Here is a 19,272-nt window from a genome sequence, read left to right as displayed (position 1 = left end):
TGAAGCCATTCCCTCTTGTCCCATCGCTGTGACCCTGGAGAAGCGGTTGACCCCCCACCTCGCTACAACCTCCTTTTAGGGAGCTGTAGGGAGCGACGAGGCCTCCCCTCAGCCTCGTGTGGACTGAACAGTCCTACATCCCTCGTCTGCTCCTCACGTGGCTGTGCTCCAGACCCCCAGCAGCTCTGGTGCCCTTCCATGGACGCACTCCAGGGCCTTGATGTCTTTCCCTTAGAGAGGAACCCAAAACTGAAGACAGTATTTGAGGTGCGGCCTCACCGGTCCCGGCTATGTGGGGATGATCACCTCAGTGCTCCTGCTGGCTGTGCTGCTTCTGACATAAGCCTGAATGCCATTTGTCCTCTTGGCTGCCTGGGCCCGCTGCTGCCCCACGTTCAGCTGGCTGTCGACTACCACCGCCAGGTCCTTTTCCAGCGCTCAGCTTTCCCCAGGCCTGTAGTGCTGCATGGAGTTGTTGTGGCCAAAGTGCGGGACCCGGCTCCTTGGTCTTGTTGGACCTCTTCCAATTGGCCTCAGCCCAGCGATCCAGCCTATCTGGATCCCTCTGTAGGGCCTTCTTGCCCTCAAGCCAATCAACACCTCTTCCCAACTTGGCATCTCCCGCAGGCTTACTTTGAGTGAGGGTGCACTCAATCCCTTCGTCCAGACCGTCAATAAAGATATTAAACAGGACTGCCCTCAATACTGACCCCTGGAGAGCACCTCTTGTGACTCTTCCTCATCACTGGGAATGCCAGTTAGGCACCAAGGCAGTGGAAAATGCCCACGCCCGCTCCAAAAATAACGCCTCCCCTTTATTGGCATGGAAACAATAGCAGGCATAAAGAGCACAATAACACTAGGTAAGTAGAGCACGTTCTTAGCTACAGAACACATTTTATCAATACAGTCTCCACCATTAGCTGTGCATCTTCAGCAGCGATGATCAACAGTCTGCATGCTACGCTCGTCATAAACCGCACCACCAACGACGCACTGTTGCTGCCGTCACTGCTGAAACGCACCACCCACCACCTCAGTGCGCTCACAGCCGCTGCTTCGTCTGCATCAATGTTCAGCAAGCGTTGATGAACGTCAGTAGGCGCCTTTTTTCTGCATGCATGAATTCAGTGACACACATTTGCTTTAACGCACTTCCAGGTCAGACGACGCCATTTTCTCAGACTTCCCCTCCGCTGCCATCTCTCGTATGACAACAGAATGTCACGGAATATAGGCGGGAAGGCTCAACCTCTACTGCCATCCCACCGACATCCGCCTCCGATGTCGTGCACTCACATCGTACAGTAGGAGGCGTTACTTTCAGAGCAGCCGTTGTATCGCCCGGCAAGGAGGTATAGATCTACTTCCATTGCTGCAGCAGCCAAGAATTGCAGCCGTCAGTTGCAGCAGCAAGTAAATGCCTTCAGTATTACGTACTGCTACAAACACAGCCAGTGAAACAGCACAGACACGTCCCGCGAATACTGAGATGCTTGCCTGTGTATGTATCTCATTGAGAACGGCACTAAACTGCTCCCGGCAGGGGGGGCCCTGAAGTGGACCATGGACAAAGTCACACTTTGGCGTCACAGAGCCTGGAGTCTGCCAGGCATGCCCGGCGAGGGCCCGTTACCTTGACAAGGAGGTCCAGAGAACAGCAGTTCCTTCAGGGGAATTTCTCAGCGGGGGAGGCTCCAGTCTCTGTAAAACCCAAGCCATTTTTAGAGCCCATCGATAGGTTTTTATTAAATCACTTGGCCTTGCCGCTCAGAAGACCAATGGTATCGTGGTCTCCATCCAAAGAAGGGGTGGCCAGCAGGGACAGGGAGGTGACTGTCCCTCTCTGCTCTGCTCTTGTGAGGCCCCATCTTCAGTACCGCGTCCAGGTCTGGGGCCCCCAGTACTGGAAAGATGTGGAGCTGTTGGAGAGGGTCCAGAGGAGGGCCGCAAAGATGCTCAGAGGGCTGGAGCACCTCCTCTCCAAAGACAGGCTAAGGGAGCTGGGCTTGTTCAGCCTGGAGAAGAGAGGGCTGCGAGGAGACCTCATTGCAGCCTTGCAGTATTTAAAGGGAGATTATAAACAGGAAGGGAATCAACTTTTTACTCCGGTAGATGACTGTGATAGGACAAGGGGGAATGGTTTTAAGCTCAAGGAGGGCAGGTTTAGCTTGGATGTCAGGGGAAAGTTCTTTACAGAGAGAGTGGTGAGATGCTGGAACAGGCTGCCCAGAGAGGCTGTGGATGCTCCGTCCCTGGAGGTGCTCAAGACCAGGCTGGATGGGGCCCTGGGCAACCTGCTCTAGTACCAGACCTGGAGGTTGGTGGCCCTGCCTGCGGCAGGGGGGTTGGAAATCGGTGATCCTTGGGGTCCCTTCCAACCCAAGCCATTCTATAATTCCATGCTTCTAATTTCCAGTTTTATGCTTTGATAGATGAAAGTGCTGATGCTACAGACACAGCTCAAGTTGCCATTTGCTTTAGGGGCATAGATCAAGAACGTAATGTCACGGAAGAAATGGCTTCTTGGGTACTGTGAGAGGATACAACTCAACCTCTTGATTTGTGTGAAGCAGTAAGGAATACGTTACAGCTACTCTGTGTAACCTTTGTCAGTGTATCCCCTACAGCTGCCGATGGCACACAGCGAGGCTTAGCCCGGGGACGCGGTGCCTTCTGTTTCCCAAGCTCCCTGCCAGCAGTAGGCTGGTGGTGCTCTGAAGCCTCCGAGCCCTGCAAATCCAGCTCTGAGCCTCCCAGATTGGGCTCGGCTCTCGCACGAGGCTTTGGACTCTGGAAAGAGGCTTTGAGCCCTGAAACTCGGGTTTGGGGCTGAAAAGGACACTTCTGGCCTCAAATGCGGCTCTGTGCCCTGAAAGGAAAAACAAAAAAGGGGTACAGGGGAACTGTGCACCCTGAGGTGAGGCTCAGTGCCTCCGTGTTGTGGAAGGGCACCTTTATTCTGAGGGCTCAAACCCCCAACGCGGGGGGCCCAAAGCCTCATGTCAGCGTACAGAGCCTCCTCCTGCAGCCCAAACTTCCGACTTAAAGACTCCAAGCATCTTCCTGAGGATAAAAGGGGTCCAAAGCTTCCCATCTGGGTCCTCACGGCCTGTCTGTTTTTGTTCCCAGGAGTCCTTTGTTGGGCTCAAGCTTCACTTCAGGGTCTAAAAGCCCTGCATCGGGGTCCAAACCTCTACTCTGTAGAACGCACCCGCTCCTGCAGCACCCACACACTCACGTGGGGGTCCCTGGCCTGGGCTGCAGGGCCCAACCGCTGAGGTTTGGCTCTGTTTGGGCATCACTGTTTGGGCGAAATGCATTCTTTTTCGGCCCCCCGGAAGGGCCGGCTCTCCGGGGCCACATCTGCTCTCGGCGTTCCGGCCTGAGGACGCGCGGCCGTCGGAGCGCGACAGGGAGGGCACGGCAGGCCGCGGCGGAGGCGGCGCCGGCCTTCGGGCCGCGACTACATCTCCCAGCGTGCACCGGGGGTCTCCGCGCTGCGGGCCGCGTTTCCCGGCGTGCCTCGGGGAGCCGCGCATGCGCACCGCTCCGGAGGGCCCGGCCCGGCCCCTCCCGCGCGACACCGCCCTCCTCCCGGCGGTCCGGAGGCGCGGCGCGAGCGGGAGAGCGCGGGGTTCGGTGTGGGGGTCCGCGGCCGCCGTCGTCGGGAAGGCCCGTGGCCTCGTGGGAGAGTCGGCCGAGAGCCGGGGGCGGCACGGAGCGAGGGTGGGGGCCCGAGGCCTCCGTGGACGGTCTCAGCCCTCTGGGCAGCGTCCAGCGCTCCTTCGCAGGGTCCGCTCCGGCCGCCTCGTGTCCCGGCCTGCTCCGTGGCTGAATGAATGTGCCGAATGAGAGCGCCTGGAGACGCTTTCTGCTTCCCACCGGCTCGTGCTGGGCAGGGTGGTGTTCAGTAGCGCGTCTGGAAGAACGCTTCCCAGCACGGGTGGCAAACGTGCTGCCAGCACGCGCTGCTGTGCGAGGGAGCGCCGCCCGGATGTACTGCGTGGGAGTGAAGCACGGGCCCCCAAATCCCGGCCGTGTGAAAGGGCGGCCCTGCTGTTGGAACCCGAGCGTGCCCTGGGAGCGCCGGGAGGAGGGAAGGTGTTGCTGCGCGATGAGCGCTGTGTAGCTCTGTGCACGTCGGCTGGAGAAGAGCGATGGTGACCAAAGCCAGTCTCTCCCAGTGAGATTCCCTGGCTGGTTATTTTGGGTTCAGGCTGCTTGGATCCACCCGAAGGGCCAGAGAGACGTCTTGGCCACGGTCTGGGGAAGGTGCCGCCAAGCCCAGGAGGGAAGGCAGCCCCGTGGTCCCAGCCCCACACGCTGCCTCGCTTGGGAGAGGCAGAGAAGGGCGAAACCGAGAAAGGCGTGTGGGATCTCCCAGCTTCCCAGTTGTGATGGCCTCTGGGGCCCGGAGGCAGCACGTGGGGATGCGCGCGCGGCTGCTCCCGCGGCGTCATTGGGGCCGGCTGTGGGGAATGGCGTTCTGGCGTTGTATCCAGGAGTGGCTGTGCAGGTGGGCAGGACGTGGCTGCCCTGGGTCGGCGCTGCCTCCGTGTGCCGTGGAGTCGCTTGAGGCCATGGATGATGTCTGGCCGGCAGAAGGCAGGGTACTGCTCTCGGCACTTGCTGAGGCAGCATAGCTGGCGGGGCTTGCTTGGGTGCGGTAGGATGCTGTAGTTCCTGCATACCGAGCTGTGCACCGGTTGTGGAACCTTTATGGGAAGCTGCGGAAGGAGAAATTTGGGGATGGAACCCGGATTGCTGATGGCCTTTATTCATCTGATAGCAGGCCTGATGTCTAGCCCTGCTCCAGGAGGGCTGCCAGGTCTTGACAAGACTTCTGAAATGCGTGAAAGTGCACTGGGAGTGTTAGTAGAACACACTGGATCCTGGAAGAGTCCGGCGGGCTATTTCTCTAGGTGGTTGGACCGCATAAGTAAAGGGTGGCCGTCCCTTTTAGGGGCAGTGGCAGCACTGGTATTGCTCGCACAGGAGGCACGACGCCTGACTTTGGGACAGAGATGAGTGGTTGACACACTTGATGGGCTGCGTCACCCCCTGCCTGGCAGCATCTCCAGAGCAGCAGCAGCCCTCAGACCTGAGGCACTGCCCGAATGCAGAAGGAAAGCCCGGGTCCTGGCCCACCCCACAGCCGGCAGCAGCCGTGGGGCTGCCTGCACGTCCCAAACACAGCGACGTCCCCAAGATGTCAGAAACACCCCCAGAATGGGGCTGCAGCTGCCAGCCTAGCCTCTTGCCACGTTGCGCGTTGGAAATGTTGTGCCCCACTGGAGTCGGGGCCAGAACCCAGCTCAGCGTGAACCGGGCTGCGGGGAGGAAGGAATGGGTTGGGTGCTGGGGGGAAGGGATCCCCGTGGTTCCAGCCCCTAAAGCTGCCCACCTCAGGAAAGGCAGAGAAGAATGAAACCGACAGTGGCATGATGGAACTCTGTTTTATTGTGATGGAATGGACTTTGATGACTTTAGACGGCATGTGGAGTTGGTACACGGCTGCTCCTATGGCATCATTGGAACCAGCTGTCAATAATCTGCTGCCAGCGTGGTGCTCGGGTGTACCTTCGCCTCTGGGCTGGTCGTCGCCGCCTGGACCGGCTCCTGCGGCGTCTTTGGGGCTGGCTGTGGGTTTCTGCAGCCCGACGTTGAAGAGGCGAGCGGCTTCGAGTCCGGGCCCTCCCTGGCTGCCTGGACCGGCTTCCATCAGCCGCTGCGGAAACCCTCGAGGACCTCGGTGCTCTCCGTTGTCTGCGTCTGTTCGTGCGTCTCTCAGCGCTACGGGCTGGTGCCTGCCTGCTCCCATGGCGTCTTTGGCACCGGCGTGGGGAACCTGTGGCCCGGCGCTGCAATGGAGAGCGGCTTCTTGTCTGGGCCCGCTGTCCTTGTCTGCGCCGGCGGCTGGAGCCAGCTGCAGGGGAGCGCCTCGGGGAGCGCGAAGTCCCCTGTCTGGCAGAGTTTGGAGTGCTGCTCTTGGCAGTCGGGGCAGCGTTACGGCTGGTCCCACGGCGTCTTTGGCACCGGCGTGGGGAACCCGTGGCCCGGCGCTGCAACGGAGAGTTGCTTCTTGTCTGGGCGCGCCGTCCTTGCCTGCGCCCGCGGCTGGAGCCAGCTGCAGGGGAGTGCCTCGGGGTCCGCGAAGTCCCCTGTCTGGCAGAGTTGAGGGTGCTGCTCTCGGCACTTGGGGCAGCATTACGGCTGCCCCCACGGTGTCCTCGGGGCTCTTTAAAGCTTTTTTTATCCCGCTGTAAACGAGGGCTGCTTCTCCTCCGGCCTGTCCTGCTCTGGCTGGACGGGATGCTGCTCTCAGGCACGGAGGAACAGTTAGCTGGCCCAGATGGTGCCTGGCTGAAGGTGTTGGAGCTGCTGCTCTCTGGTGTCGCAGAGCATTGGGATGGCCCTGGTCCCTGCTGGCTGATGGTGCTGAGGCTAGCAAGATATGACAGGGTGCTGGAGGCTGTAAGGGGAGGCAGGAAGGTGAGCAGGATGGAATTCCAGCCATGGGGAGGAACTGGCTCCCATCCCTCTTGGGCCAAAGGGACTGAAGCAAAGCCAGAGCCCACCAGCATGCAGCTGTTGGCCTCTTACCGGTGCCCTCTCCAGCACAGGCGTTGCAATCCCAGGTCTTTCTGCTCTGACTCACATAGGAACAGCGCCGATGGGTGCTTTGCGCAGCACAGGAGCAGCAGAGGAGCAGCTCCCAGGGCCTGGGGAAACAAACCGGTGGTGGCCGTGAGGACAAAGTGATCTTAGCCAAGGAGTGCCCGGCACAGCTCTGGTGCTCAGTCCGTGCTCCCCCAGCCTGTGGTGAGGCTGCGATCCCACGCCGAGCCCCAGAGGGCTGCTGAGGTAACTCACCCCTCTCTCTCTGCCTGCTCCCTGCCGCGTGGGTGAAGGCACTCAATGGCATCACAGCTCCTATGCCTCTCCGGTAGTGCTGCATAGCCATGTCTGTCCTCTTGTGTTGGTCTTTGGCCAAAGCTGAAAGACACCAGCCTGCATGGGGTTCAGATCTTAGCCAGGGAGTGCCCGGCACAGCTCTAGTGCTCAGTCTGTGCTGCCTCAGCCTGTGGTGAGGCTGCGATCCCACGCCGTGCCCCAGAGGGCTGCTGAGGTAACTCACCCCTCTCTCTCTGCCTGCTCCCTGCCGCGTGGGTATGGGCAGTCAATGGCTTTCCAGCTCCTGTGCCTCTCCAGTAGTGCTGCATAGGCACTGCTGTCCTCCCATGTTGGTCTTCTGCCAGAGAAGGGAGGGAATGTGATGAGCACTCACTGCCCCAGGACTAAAACGTATCCGTGGAATCCCTCCCCATCCACCCTAACCCTGGTTCCAGCTTCCCAATGATGCTGAGGCGCATGTTAATGGCTGCAAAGGGCCAGCCGTGCCGGTGCAGTCCCTTGCTGAGGACAGCTCATGTGCCCTCACATCTCAAGAGCTGGCTGAAAGACAGCAAGCTGAATGGGATTTGAATCTTAGCCAGGGAGTGCCCGGCACAGCTCTGGTGCTCAGTCTGTGCTCCCCCAGCCTGTGGTGAGGCTGTGATCCCACGCAGAGCCCCAGAGGGCTGCTGAGGTAACTCACCCCTCTCTCTCTGCCTGCTCCCTGCCGCGTGGGTAAGGGCAGTCAATGGTATCACAGCTCCTCTCCTTCTCCGGTAGTGCTGCGTAGGCATTGCTGTCGTCCCGTATTGGTCTTTGGCCAGAGAAGGGAGGGAATGTGATGAGCACTCACTGCCCCAGGACTAAAACGTATCCATGGGATCCCTCCCCATCCACCCTAACCCCGGTTCCAGCTTCCCAATGATGCTGAGGCCCATGTTAATGGCTGCAAAGGGCCAGTTGTGCCAGTGCAGTCCCTTACCAAGGACAGCTTGTGTGCCCTCACATCTCAAGAGCTGGCTGAAAGACACCAACCTGAATGGGATTCGGATCCCCAAAATGAGCATGTCTGGAATAAACCTGGTCCAGTCTCGGCAGACGGGGCACTGGAAGCAATAAATGCCGGCATGCATGGCCTGTTCCTGCAGCAGAAACACAAGCAGGGTGAGTGTGAGCTGGGCCTGGTGCTGCTGAGCGCCTGTTGTACCCCCGGGGCGAGGGGAGGGCTCCTACCTGGATGCAGGCCTGGTGGAACCAGGCTTGTTGGCAGGCTCGGCACACCATGATGCAGTACGACCTGCTGTCCCCCACGGGCTCCATGCAGATGATGCAGGTCGTGTCCTGCGCCGGCGCTGCCTCCACTGCCTGCTGCGGGCGGTGCTCCCAGCAGAAGGACCTGGAGGAAGATGGGAGGGATGGGCAAGGTGAGAAGTGCTGCGAGGAGGGCAGAGGAACAGGAAGGAGCCCCAGGCCTTGGCTCTGGCTCTGTCAGGCTGCTGGGAGGTGTCACAGTGCGTTCCTCACTGCTTTGACTGGTCCTGACAGCAGAGGTTGGAGGCCCACAGGTGACGCCTGGCAGCTCTTACCTGAACTCTACAAAGTACTGGTTGATGCAGTCACCCTTTGAGGTGCAGGGGAAGTGGAAGCTGCGGTCGCAGCCCGTCTCTGCACAGGTGATGGTGGCCCCTGAATTGCCACAAACGAAGCAGAGCTGGAAAGAGCAGAGCAGCCCCCATCAGCAGCAGGCTCAGGGCCCACGCAGCGGGCCCCGCACCTCTGGGCAGGGCACAGGGTGCGGGCAGGGCTGGGTGGCACTCTGCAGAGCTGCCTGGTGAACTGGGCTCGTCTGCAAGAGCACGACTTTCTCCTGGGGCTGGTTGGGAGGGCCGGGATTGCTTTCTTGGGACCAGGCTGAGCTCGCCGTGCCTCTCCTGGCACAAAGCTCCCTGTTCTGGTCCGGTGCTCACCTTCTGCTCTGCCTGCCTCACTGTGCGTATCAGGTCTTCTGTGCAAAAGCGTGCCTCGCTGTTACCTTCCACAAATTCACAGAGACCATTGGCAAATAACTGTACAAGAGGAAAGAGCATGGTCTCGTTAGGGCAGAAAGGAGGGAACCATTCCTTGGAGGAAGGTGCCAGGAGCTACGAGGGAACTCACCGCACAAAACGGATGGTAATAAAATCCACAGTTCTTTTCTTTGTTCCCGAGGAAGCTCAAGTCCTCCTCCACTTGGTCACAGAGCACACATGCTGGAGAGGAGAGAGTAACAGCAGTGAGCGCACCTTGCCGGGCCAGGTGCCCCAGGGGCTGCTCTGTGCTTGCCGTGCCAGCTGAGGGGCAGGGCCGGAGGCCGTGGAGGGGAAGGGGCAGTGCAGGCCCAGCGGTGCCAGCAGGCAGCCATAGCCCAACCGTGGCCCCCTGGCCAAGGAGCAGAGGGGCCCTGCCCATGGCGCCTGAGGAGTCCCTGCGTGCCCCTGCCTCCCTCTCCACCGCAGGCAGACCCCCAGCACCCCTCTGCCCAGCGGCAGGGAGCTGCGTGCAGGGATACTTGGCTCTCACCAGGCTCCCTCAAGACAGCAGCCTCCTGTGTCTCCACGCACACCGTGCGCGTTGACGGCAACCACTTGCAGAGTGTCTGTCCCATCAGTGCTGGGCTTTCTCCTCTGCGTGCCAACCTATGGGAGAAGCGGGACGAGGCTGAGTTCACAGTTCAGGCCCCCGAGCGCTGGGGAACCCTCCTCCCTCAGCAGCCTCAGGCAGCCCCTTCCTCCTTGCTCACCTCACCAAGTCGCACTGAGCTCCGCCTGAGCCCCACAGCCTTGGCTCTGCTCACACCCCATGCGTCATAATGGCTGTTCCGTGCCACCCTCTATGACGCCATCACACGTCACAGGGGTGAGGGCACCCAAGCAGGAGGGCGGTGGCTCCTGCAGCCAGCGCAGAGTGAGGGGCCCGGTGCCGGACGCAGCCCCGCAGGAACCCGGCGTGCTGGTGCTGCTGAAGGCACTGGGCCACACATCCAGCCTCCTGGCCCACCTGAATGCTCTCGGGCCTGTGGCTCCATCAGTATCCCAGTCAAGTGTTTCCATGTTCCCGTGATGTTCTCGAGGCTTTACTTTGTGGTTGTTTGCGGCTGATTACCTCTCGTTGCAATAAATGGTTCCATTCACAGAATCACGGAATCTCTCTGGTTGGCAAAGACCTCTAAGATCACCAAGTGCCACCGTCCACCCCCGCAGCTGCGCGCTGCCCACGTCCCTCAGTGCCACATCCCCACGGTTCTGGAACACTTCCATGGACGCTGACTCCTGCAGCTCCCCGGGCGGCTGTGCCAGTGCCCGACCACTCTTTCAGAAGAGATGTTCTTCCTAACATCCAACGGGGACCTCCCCTGGGGCAATGTGAAGCCATTCCCTCTCGTCCCATCGCTGTGACCCTGGAGAAGAGGTTGACCCCCCACCTCGCTACAACCTCCTTTTAGGGAGCTGTAGGGAGCGACGAGGCCTCCCCTCAGCCTCGTGTGGACTGAACAGTCCTACATCCCTCGTCTGCTCCTCACGTGGCTGTGCTCCAGACCCCCAGCAGCTCTGGTGCCCTTCCATGGACGCACTCCAGGGCCTTGATGTCTTTCCCTTAGAGAGGAACCCAAAACTGAAGACAGTATTTGAGGTGCGGCCTCACCGGTCCCGGCTATGTGGGGATGATCACCTCAGTGCTCCTGCTGGCTGTGCTGCTTCTGACATAAGCCTGAATGCCATTTGTCCTCTTGGCTGCCTGGGCCCGCTGCTGCCCCACGTTCAGCTGGCTGTCGACTACCACCGCCAGGTCCTTTTCCAGCGCTCAGCTTTCCCCAGGCCTGTAGTGCTGCATGGAGTTGTTGTGGCCAAAGTGCGGGACCCGGCTCCTTGGTCTTGTTGGACCTCTTCCAATTGGCCTCAGCCCAGCGATCCAGCCTATCTGGATCCCTCTGTAGGGCCTTCTTGCCCTCAAGCCAATCAACACCTCTTCCCAACTTGGCATCTCCCGCAGGCTTACTTTGAGTGAGGGTGCACTCAATCCCTTCGTCCAGACCGTCAATAAAGATATTAAACAGGACTGCCCTCAATACTGACCCCTGGAGAGCACCTCTTGTGACTCTTCCTCATCACTGGGAATGCCAGTTAGGCACCAAGGCAGTGGAAAATGCCCACGCCCGCTCCAAAAATAACGCCTCCCCTTTATTGGCATGGAAACAATAGCAGGCATAAAGAGCACAATAACACTAGGTAGTAGAGCACGTTCTTAGCTACAGAACACATTTTATCAATACAGTCTCCACCATTAGCTGTGCATCTTCAGCAGCGATGATCAACAGTCTGCATGCTACGCTCGTCATAAACCGCACCACCAACGACGCACTGTTGCTGCCGTCACTGCTGAAACGCACCACCCACCACCTCAGTGCGCTCACAGCCGCTGCTTCGTCTGCATCAATGTTCAGCAAGCGTTGATGAACGTCAGTAGGCGCCTTTTTTCTGCATGCATGAATTCAGTGACACACATTTGCTTTAACGCACTTCCAGGTCAGACGACGCCATTTTCTCAGACTTCCCCTCCGCTGCCATCTCTCGTATGACAACAGAATGTCACGGAATATAGGCGGGAAGGCTCAACCTCTACTGCCATCCCACCGACATCCGCCTCCGATGTCGTGCACTCACATCGTACAGTAGGAGGCGTTACTTTCAGAGCAGCCGTTGTATCGCCCGGCAAGGAGGTATAGATCTACTTCCATTGCTGCAGCAGCCAAGAATTGCAGCCGTCAGTTGCAGCAGCAAGTAAATGCCTTCAGTATTACGTACTGCTACAAACACAGCCAGTGAAACAGCACAGACACGTCCCGCGAATACTGAGATGCTTGCCTGTGTATGTATCTCATTGAGAACGGCACTAAACTGCTCCCGGCAGGGGGGGCCCTGAAGTGGACCATGGACAAAGTCACACTTTGGCGTCACAGAGCCTGGAGTCTGCCAGGCATGCCCGGCGAGGGCCCGTTACCTTGACAAGGAGGTCCAGAGAACAGCAGTTCCTTCAGGGGAATTTCTCAGCGGGGGAGGCTCCAGTCTCTGTAAAACCCAAGCCATTTTTAGAGCCCATCGATAGGTTTTTATTAAATCACTTGGCCTTGCCGCTCAGAAGACCAATGGTATCGTGGTCTCCATCCAAAGAAGGGGTGGCCAGCAGGGACAGGGAGGTGACTGTCCCTCTCTGCTCTGCTCTTGTGAGGCCCCATCTTCAGTACCGCGTCCAGGTCTGGGGCCCCCAGTACTGGAAAGATGTGGAGCTGTTGGAGAGGGTCCAGAGGAGGGCCGCAAAGATGCTCAGAGGGCTGGAGCACCTCCTCTCCAAAGACAGGCTAAGGGAGCTGGGCTTGTTCAGCCTGGAGAAGAGAGGGCTGCGAGGAGACCTCATTGCAGCCTTGCAGTATTTAAAGGGAGATTATAAACAGGAAGGGAATCAACTTTTTACTCCGGTAGATGACTGTGATAGGACAAGGGGGAATGGTTTTAAGCTCAAGGAGGGCAGGTTTAGCTTGGATGTCAGGGGAAAGTTCTTTACAGAGAGAGTGGTGAGATGCTGGAACAGGCTGCCCAGAGAGGCTGTGGATGCTCCGTCCCTGGAGGTGCTCAAGACCAGGCTGGATGGGGCCCTGGGCAACCTGCTCTAGTACCAGACCTGGAGGTTGGTGGCCCTGCCTGCGGCAGGGGGGTTGGAAATCGGTGATCCTTGGGGTCCCTTCCAACCCAAGCCATTCTATAATTCCATGCTTCTAATTTCCAGTTTTATGCTTTGATAGATGAAAGTGCTGATGCTACAGACACAGCTCAAGTTGCCATTTGCTTTAGGGGCATAGATCAAGAACGTAATGTCACGGAAGAAATGGCTTCTTGGGTACTGTGAGAGGATACAACTCAACCTCTTGATTTGTGTGAAGCAGTAAGGAATACGTTACAGCTACTCTGTGTAACCTTTGTCAGTGTATCCCCTACAGCTGCCGATGGCACACAGCGAGGCTTAGCCCGGGGACGCGGTGCCTTCTGTTTCCCAAGCTCCCTGCCAGCAGTAGGCTGGTGGTGCTCTGAAGCCTCCGAGCCCTGCAAATCCAGCTCTGAGCCTCCCAGATTGGGCTCGGCTCTCGCACGAGGCTTTGGACTCTGGAAAGAGGCTTTGAGCCCTGAAACTCGGGTTTGGGGCTGAAAAGGACACTTCCAGCCTCAAATGCGGCTCTGTGCCCTGAAAGGAAAAACAAAAAAGGGGTACAGGGGAACTGTGCACCCTGAGGTGAGGCTCAGTGCCTCCGTGTTGTGGAAGGGCACCTTTATTCTGAGGGCTCAAACCCCCAACGCGGGGGGCCCAAAGCCTCATGTCAGCGTACAGAGCCTCCTCCTGCAGCCCAAACTTCCGACTTAAAGACTCCAAGCATCTTCCTGAGGATAAAAGGGGTCCAAAGCTTCCCATCTGGGTCCTCACGGCCTGTCTGTTTTTGTTCCCAGGAGTCCTTTGTTGGGCTCAAGCTTCACTTCAGGGTCTAAAAGCCCTGCATCGGGGTCCAAACCTCTACTCTGTAGAACGCACCCGCTCCTGCAGCACCCACACACTCACGTGGGGGTCCCTGGCCTGGGCTGCAGGGCCCAACCGCTGAGGTTTGGCTCTGTTTGGGCATCACTGTTTGGGCGAAATGCATTCTTTTTCGGCCCCCCGGAAGGGCCGGCTCTCCGGGGCCACATCTGCTCTCGGCGTTCCGGCCTGAGGACGCGCGGCCGTCGGAGCGCGACAGGGAGGGCACGGCAGGCCGCGGCGGAGGCGGCGCCGGCCTTCGGGCCGCGACTACATCTCCCAGCGTGCACCGGGGGTCTCCGCGCTGCGGGCCGCGTTTCCCGGCGTGCCTCGGGGAGCCGCGCATGCGCACCGCTCCGGAGGGCCCGGCCCGGCCCCTCCCGCGCGACACCGCCCTCCTCCCGGCGGTCCGGAGGCGCGGCGCGAGCGGGAGAGCGCGGGGTTCGGTGTGGGGGTCCGCGGCCGCCGTCGTCGGGAAGGCCCGTGGCCTCGTGGGAGAGTCGGCCGAGAGCCGGGGGCGGCACGGAGCGAGGGTGGGGGCCCGAGGCCTCCGTGGACGGTCTCAGCCCTCTGGGCAGCGTCCAGCGCTCCTTCGCAGGGTCCGCTCCGGCCGCCTCGTGTCCCGGCCTGCTCCGTGGCTGAATGAATGTGCCGAATGAGAGCGCCTGGAGACGCTTTCTGCTTCCCACCGGCTCGTGCTGGGCAGGGTGGTGTTCAGTAGCGCGTTTGGAAGAACGCTTCCCAGCACGGGTGGCAAACGTGCTGCCAGCACGCGCTGCTGTGCGAGGGAGCGCCGCCCGGATGTACTGCGTGGGAGTGAAGCACGGGCCCCCAAATCCCGGCCGTGTGAAAGGGCGGCCCTGCTGTTGGAACCCGAGCGTGCCCTGGGAGCGCCGGGAGGAGGGAAGGTGTTGCTGCGCGATGAGCGCTGTGTAGCTCTGTGCACGTCGGCTGGAGAAGAGCGATGGTGACCAAAGCCAGTCTCTCCCAGTGAGATTCCCTGGCTGGTTATTTTGGGTTCAGGCTGCTTGGATCCACCCGAAGGGCCAGAGAGACGTCTTGGCCACGGTCTGGGGAAGGTGCCGCCAAGCCCAGGAGGGAAGGCAGCCCCGTGGTCCCAGCCCCACACGCTGCCTCGCTTGGGAGAGGCAGAGAAGGGCGAAACCGAGAAAGGCGTGTGGGATCTCCCAGCTTCCCAGTTGTGATGGCCTCTGGGGCCCGGAGGCAGCACGTGGGGATGCGCGCGCGGCTGCTCCCGCGGCGTCATTGGGGCCGGCTGTGGGGAATGGCGTTCTGGCGTTGTATCCAGGAGTGGCTGTGCAGGTGGGCAGGACGTGGCTGCCCTGGGTCGGCGCTGCCTCCGTGTGCCGTGGAGTCGCTTGAGGCCATGGATGATGTCTGGCCGGCAGAAGGCAGGGTACTGCTCTCGGCACTTGCCGAGGCAGCATAGCTGGTGGGGCTTGCTTGGGTGCGGTAGGATGCTGTAGTTCCTGCATACCGAGCTGTGCACCGGTTGTGGAACCTTTATGGGAAGCTGCGGAAGGAGAAATTTGGGGATGGAACCCGGATTGCTGATGGCCTTTATTCATCTGATAGCAGGCCTGATGTCTAGCCCTGCTCCAGGAGGGCTGCCAGGTCTTGACAAGACTTCTGAAATGCGTGAAAGTGCACTGGGAGTGTTAGTAGAACACACTGGATCCTGGAAGAGTCCGGCGGGCTATTTCTCTAGGTGGTTGGACCGCATAAGTAAAGGGTGGCCGTCCCTTTTAGGGGCAGTGGCAGCACTGGTATTGCTCGCACAGGAGGCACGACGCCTGACTTTGGGACAGAGATGAGTGGTTGACACACTTGATGGGCTGCGTCACCCCCTGCCTGGCAGCATCTCCAGAGCAGCAGCAGCCCTCAGACCTGAGGCACTGCCCGAATGCAGAAGGAAAGCCCGGGTCCTGGCCCACCCCACAGCCGGCAGCAGCCGTGGGGCTGCCTGCACGTCCCAAACACAGCGACGTCCCCAAGATGTCAGAAACACCCCCAGAATGGGGCTGCAGCTGCCAGCCTAGCCTCTTGCCACGTTGCGCGTTGGAAATGTTGTGCCCCACTGGAGTCGGGGCCAGAACCCAGCTCAGCGTGAACCGGGCTGCGGGGAGGAAGGAATGGGTTGGGTGCTGGGGGGAAGGGATCCCCGTGGTTCCAGCCCCTAAAGCTGCCCACCTCAGGAAAGGCAGAGAAGAATGAAACCGACAGTGGCATGATGGAACTCTGTTTTATTGTGATGGAATGGACTTTGATGACTTTAGACGGCATGTGGAGTTGGTACACGGCTGCTCCTATGGCATCATTGGAACCAGCTGTCAATAATCTGCTGCCAGCGTGGTGCTCGGGTGTACCTTCGCCTCTGGGCTGGTCGTCGCCGCCTGGACCGGCTCCTGCGGCGTCTTTGGGGCTGGCTGTGGGTTTCTGCAGCCCGACGTTGAAGAGGCGAGCGGCTTCGAGTCCGGGCCCTCCCTGGCTGCCTGGACCGGCTTCCATCAGCCGCTGCGGAAACCCTCGAGGACCTCGGTGCTCTCCGTTGTCTGCGTCTGTTCGTGCGTCTCTCAGCGCTACGGGCTGGTGCCTGCCTGCTCCCACGGCGTCTTTGGCACCGGCGTGGGGAACCTGTGGCCCGGCGCTGCAATGGAGAGCGGCTTCTTGTCTGGGCCCGCTGTCCTTGTCTGCGCCGGCGGCTGAAGCCAGCTGCAGGGGAACGCCTCGGGGAGCGCGAAGTCCCCTGTCTGGCAGAGTTTGGAGTGCTGCTCTTGGCAGTCGGGGCAGCGTTACGGCTGGTCCCACGGCGTCTCTGGCGCCGGCGTGGGGAACCTGTGGCCCGGCGCTGCAACGGAGAGTTGCTTCTTGTCTGGGCGCGCCGTCCTTGCCTGCGCCCGCGGCTGGAGCCAGCTGCAGGGGAGTGCCTCAGGGACCGCGAAGTCCCCTGGCTGGCAGAGTTTGGGGTGCTGCTCTCGGCAGTCGGGGCAGCATTACGGCTGGTCCCACGGCGTCTTTGGCACCGGCGTGGGGAACCCGTGGCCCGGCGCTGCAACGGAGAGTTGCTTCTTGTCTGGGCGCGCCGTCCTTGCCTGCGCCCGCGGCTGGAGCCAGCTGCAGGGGAGTGCCTCGGGGTCCGCGAAGTCCCCTGTCTGGCAGAGTTGAGGGTGCTGCTCTCGGCACTTGGGGCAGCATTACGGCTGCCCCCACGGTGTCCTCGGGGCTCTTTAAAGCTTTTTTTATCCCGCTGTAAACGAGGGCTGCTTCTCCTCCGGCCTGTCCTGCTCTGGCTGGACGGGATGCTGCTCTCAGGCACGGAGGAACAGTTAGCTGGCCCAGATGGTGCCTGGCTGAAGGTGTTGGAGCTGCTGCTCTCTGGTGTCGCAGAGCATTGGGATGGCCCTGGTCCCTGCTGGCTGATGGTGCTGAGGCTAGCAAGATATGACAGGGTGCTGGAGGCTGTAAGGGGAGGCAGGAAGGTGAGCAGGATGGAATTCCAGCCATGGGGAGGAACTGGCTCCCATCCCTCTTGGGCCAAAGGGACTGAAGCAAAGCCAGAGCCCACCAGCATGCAGCTGTTGGCCTCTTACCGGTGCCCTCTCCAGCACAGGCGTTGCAATCCCAGGTCTTTCTGCTCTGACTCACATAGGAACAGCGCCGATGGGTGCTTTGCGCAGCACAGGAGCAGCAGAGGAGCAGCTCCCAGGGCCTGGGGAAACAAACCGGTGTTGGCCGTGAGGACAAAGTGATCTTAGCCAAGGAGTGCCCGGCACAGCTCTGGTGCTCAGTCCGTGCTCCCCCAGCCTGTGGTGAGGCTGCGATCCCACGCCGAGCCCCAGAGGGCTGCTGAGGTAACTCACCCCTCTCTCTCTGCCTGCTCCCTGCCGCGTGGGTGAAGGCACTCAATGGCATCACAGCTCCTATGCCTCTCCGGTAGTGCTGCATAGCCATGTCTGTCCTCCTGTGTTGGTCTTTGGCCAAAGCTGAAAGACACCAGCCTGCATGGGGTTCAGATCTTAGCCAGGGAGTGCCCGGCACAGCTCTAGTGCTCAGTCTGTGCTGCCTCAGCCTGTGGTGAGGCTGCGATCCCACGCCGTGCCCCAGAGGGCTGCTGAGGTAACTCACCCCTCTCTCTCTGCCTGCTCCCTGCCGCGTGGGTATGGGCAGTCAATGGCTTTCCAGCTCCTGTGCCTCTCCAGTAGTGCTGCATAGGCACTGCTGTCCTCCCATGTTGGTCTTCTGCCAGAGAAGGGAGGGAATGTGATGAGCACTCACTGCCCCAGGACTAAAACGTATCCGTGGAATCCCTCCCCATCCACCCTAACCCTGGTTCCAGCTTCCCAATGATGCTGAGGCGCATGTTAATGGCTGCAAAGGGCCAGCCGTGCCGGTGCAGTCCCTTGCTGAGGACAGCTCATGTGCCCTCACATCTCAAGAGCTGGCTGAAAGACAGCAAGCTGAATGGGATTTGAATCTTAGCCAGGGAGTGCCCGGCACAGCTCTGGTGCTCAGTCTGTGCTCCCCCAGCCTGTGGTGAGGCTGTGATCCCACGCAGAGCCCCAGAGGGCTGCTGAGGTAACTCACCCCTCTCTCTCTGCCTGCTCCCTGCCGCGTGGGTAAGGGCAGTCAATGGTATCACAGCTCCTCTCCTTCTCCGGTAGTGCTGCGTAGGCATTGCTGTCGTCCCGTATTGGTCTTTGGCCAGAGAAGGGAGGGAATGTGATGAGCACTCACTGCCCCAGGACTAAAACGTATCCATGGGATCCCTCCCCATCCACCCTAACCCCGGTTCCAGCTTCCCAATGATGCTGAGGCCCATGTTAATGGCTGCAAAGGGCCAGTTGTGCCAGTGCAGTCCCTTACCAAGGACAGCTTGTGTGCCCTCACATCTCAAGAGCTGGCTGAAAGACACCAACCTGAATGGGATTCGGATCCCCAAAATGAGCATGTCTGGAATAAACCTGGTCCAGTCTCGGCAGACGGGGCACTGGAAGCAATAAATGCCGGCATGCATGGCCTGTTCCTGCAGCAGAAACACAAGCAGGGTGAGTGTGAGCTGGGCCTGGTGCTGCTGAGCGCCTGTTGTACCCCCGGGGCGAGGGGAGGGCTCCTACCTGGATGCAGGCCTGGTGGAACCAGGCTTGTTGGCAGGCTCGGCACACCATGATGCAGTACGACCTGCTGTCCCCCACGGGCTCCATGCAGATGATGCAGGTCGTGTCCTGCGCCGGCGCTGCCTCCACTGCCTGCTGCGGGCGGTGCTCCCAGCAGAAGGACCTGGAGGAAGATGGGAGGGATGGGCAAGGTGAGAAGTGCTGCGAGGAGGGCAGAGGAACAGGAAGGAGCCCCAGGCCTTGGCTCTGGCTCTGTCAGGCTGCTGGGAGGTGTCACAGTGCGTTCCTCACTGCTTTGACTGGTCCTGACAGCAGAGGTTGGAGGCCCACAGGTGACGCCTGGCAGCTCTTACCTGAACTCTACAAAGTACTGGTTGATGCAGTCACCCTTTGAGGTGCAGGGGAAGTGGAAGCTGCGGTCGCAGCCCGTCTCTGCACAGGTGATGGTGGCCCCTGAATTGCCACAAACGAAGCAGAGCTGGAAAGAGCAGAGCAGCCCCCATCAGCAGCAGGCTCAGGGCCCACGCAGCGGGCCCCGCACCTCTGGGCAGGGCACAGGGTGCGGGCAGGGCTGGGTGGCACTCTGCAGAGCTGCCTGGTGAACTGGGCTCGTCTGCAAGAGCACGACTTTCTCCTGGGGCTG

General features: G+C 60.2%; 2 protein-coding genes across 5 annotated transcripts; both read right to left on the bottom strand.

Annotated features, from left to right (window-relative positions):
* Positions 1–6,009: 6,009 nt before the first annotated feature.
* Positions 6,010–12,231, bottom strand: LOC121106681 (PHD finger protein 7-like). Its single transcript, XM_040646776.1, has 6 exons — positions 8,131–12,231; positions 7,933–8,039; positions 7,601–7,711; positions 6,607–6,725; positions 6,293–6,475; positions 6,010–6,164 (listed from the first exon to the last, which is right to left on the bottom strand). The coding sequence occupies exons 1-6, from the start codon at positions 8,215–8,217 to the stop codon at positions 6,010–6,012; spliced, it is 762 nt and encodes a 253-aa protein (XP_040502710.1). The 5' UTR covers positions 8,218–12,231.
* Positions 12,232–15,743: 3,512 nt separating this feature from the next.
* Positions 15,744–19,147, bottom strand: LOC121106635 (PHD finger protein 7-like). Of its 4 annotated transcripts, none has more exons than XM_040646532.2 (7): positions 18,630–19,147; positions 18,432–18,538; positions 18,100–18,210; positions 17,641–17,754; positions 17,376–17,513; positions 17,106–17,224; positions 15,744–16,974 (listed from the first exon to the last, which is right to left on the bottom strand). In XM_040646532.2, the coding sequence occupies exons 1-7, from the start codon at positions 18,714–18,716 to the stop codon at positions 15,830–15,832; spliced, it is 1,821 nt and encodes a 606-aa protein (XP_040502466.1). In that variant the 5' UTR covers positions 18,717–19,147; the 3' UTR covers positions 15,744–15,829. The 4 variants fall into 4 exon arrangements, with proteins under 4 accessions (XP_040502466.1, XP_040502467.1, XP_040502468.1 ...); XM_040646533.2 differs by having other exon boundaries at positions 17,376–17,498; XM_040646534.2 differs by lacking the exon at positions 17,641–17,754.
* Between the last annotated feature and the right edge of the window lie 125 nt (positions 19,148–19,272).

Source organism: Gallus gallus, chromosome 12 (assembly GCF_016699485.2).
Source record: "Gallus gallus isolate bGalGal1 chromosome 12, bGalGal1.mat.broiler.GRCg7b, whole genome shotgun sequence".
In the NCBI taxonomy this organism is placed as follows: Eukaryota; Metazoa; Chordata; class Aves; order Galliformes; family Phasianidae; genus Gallus; species Gallus gallus.
This window is presented reverse-complemented; position numbering and strand designations above follow the sequence as displayed.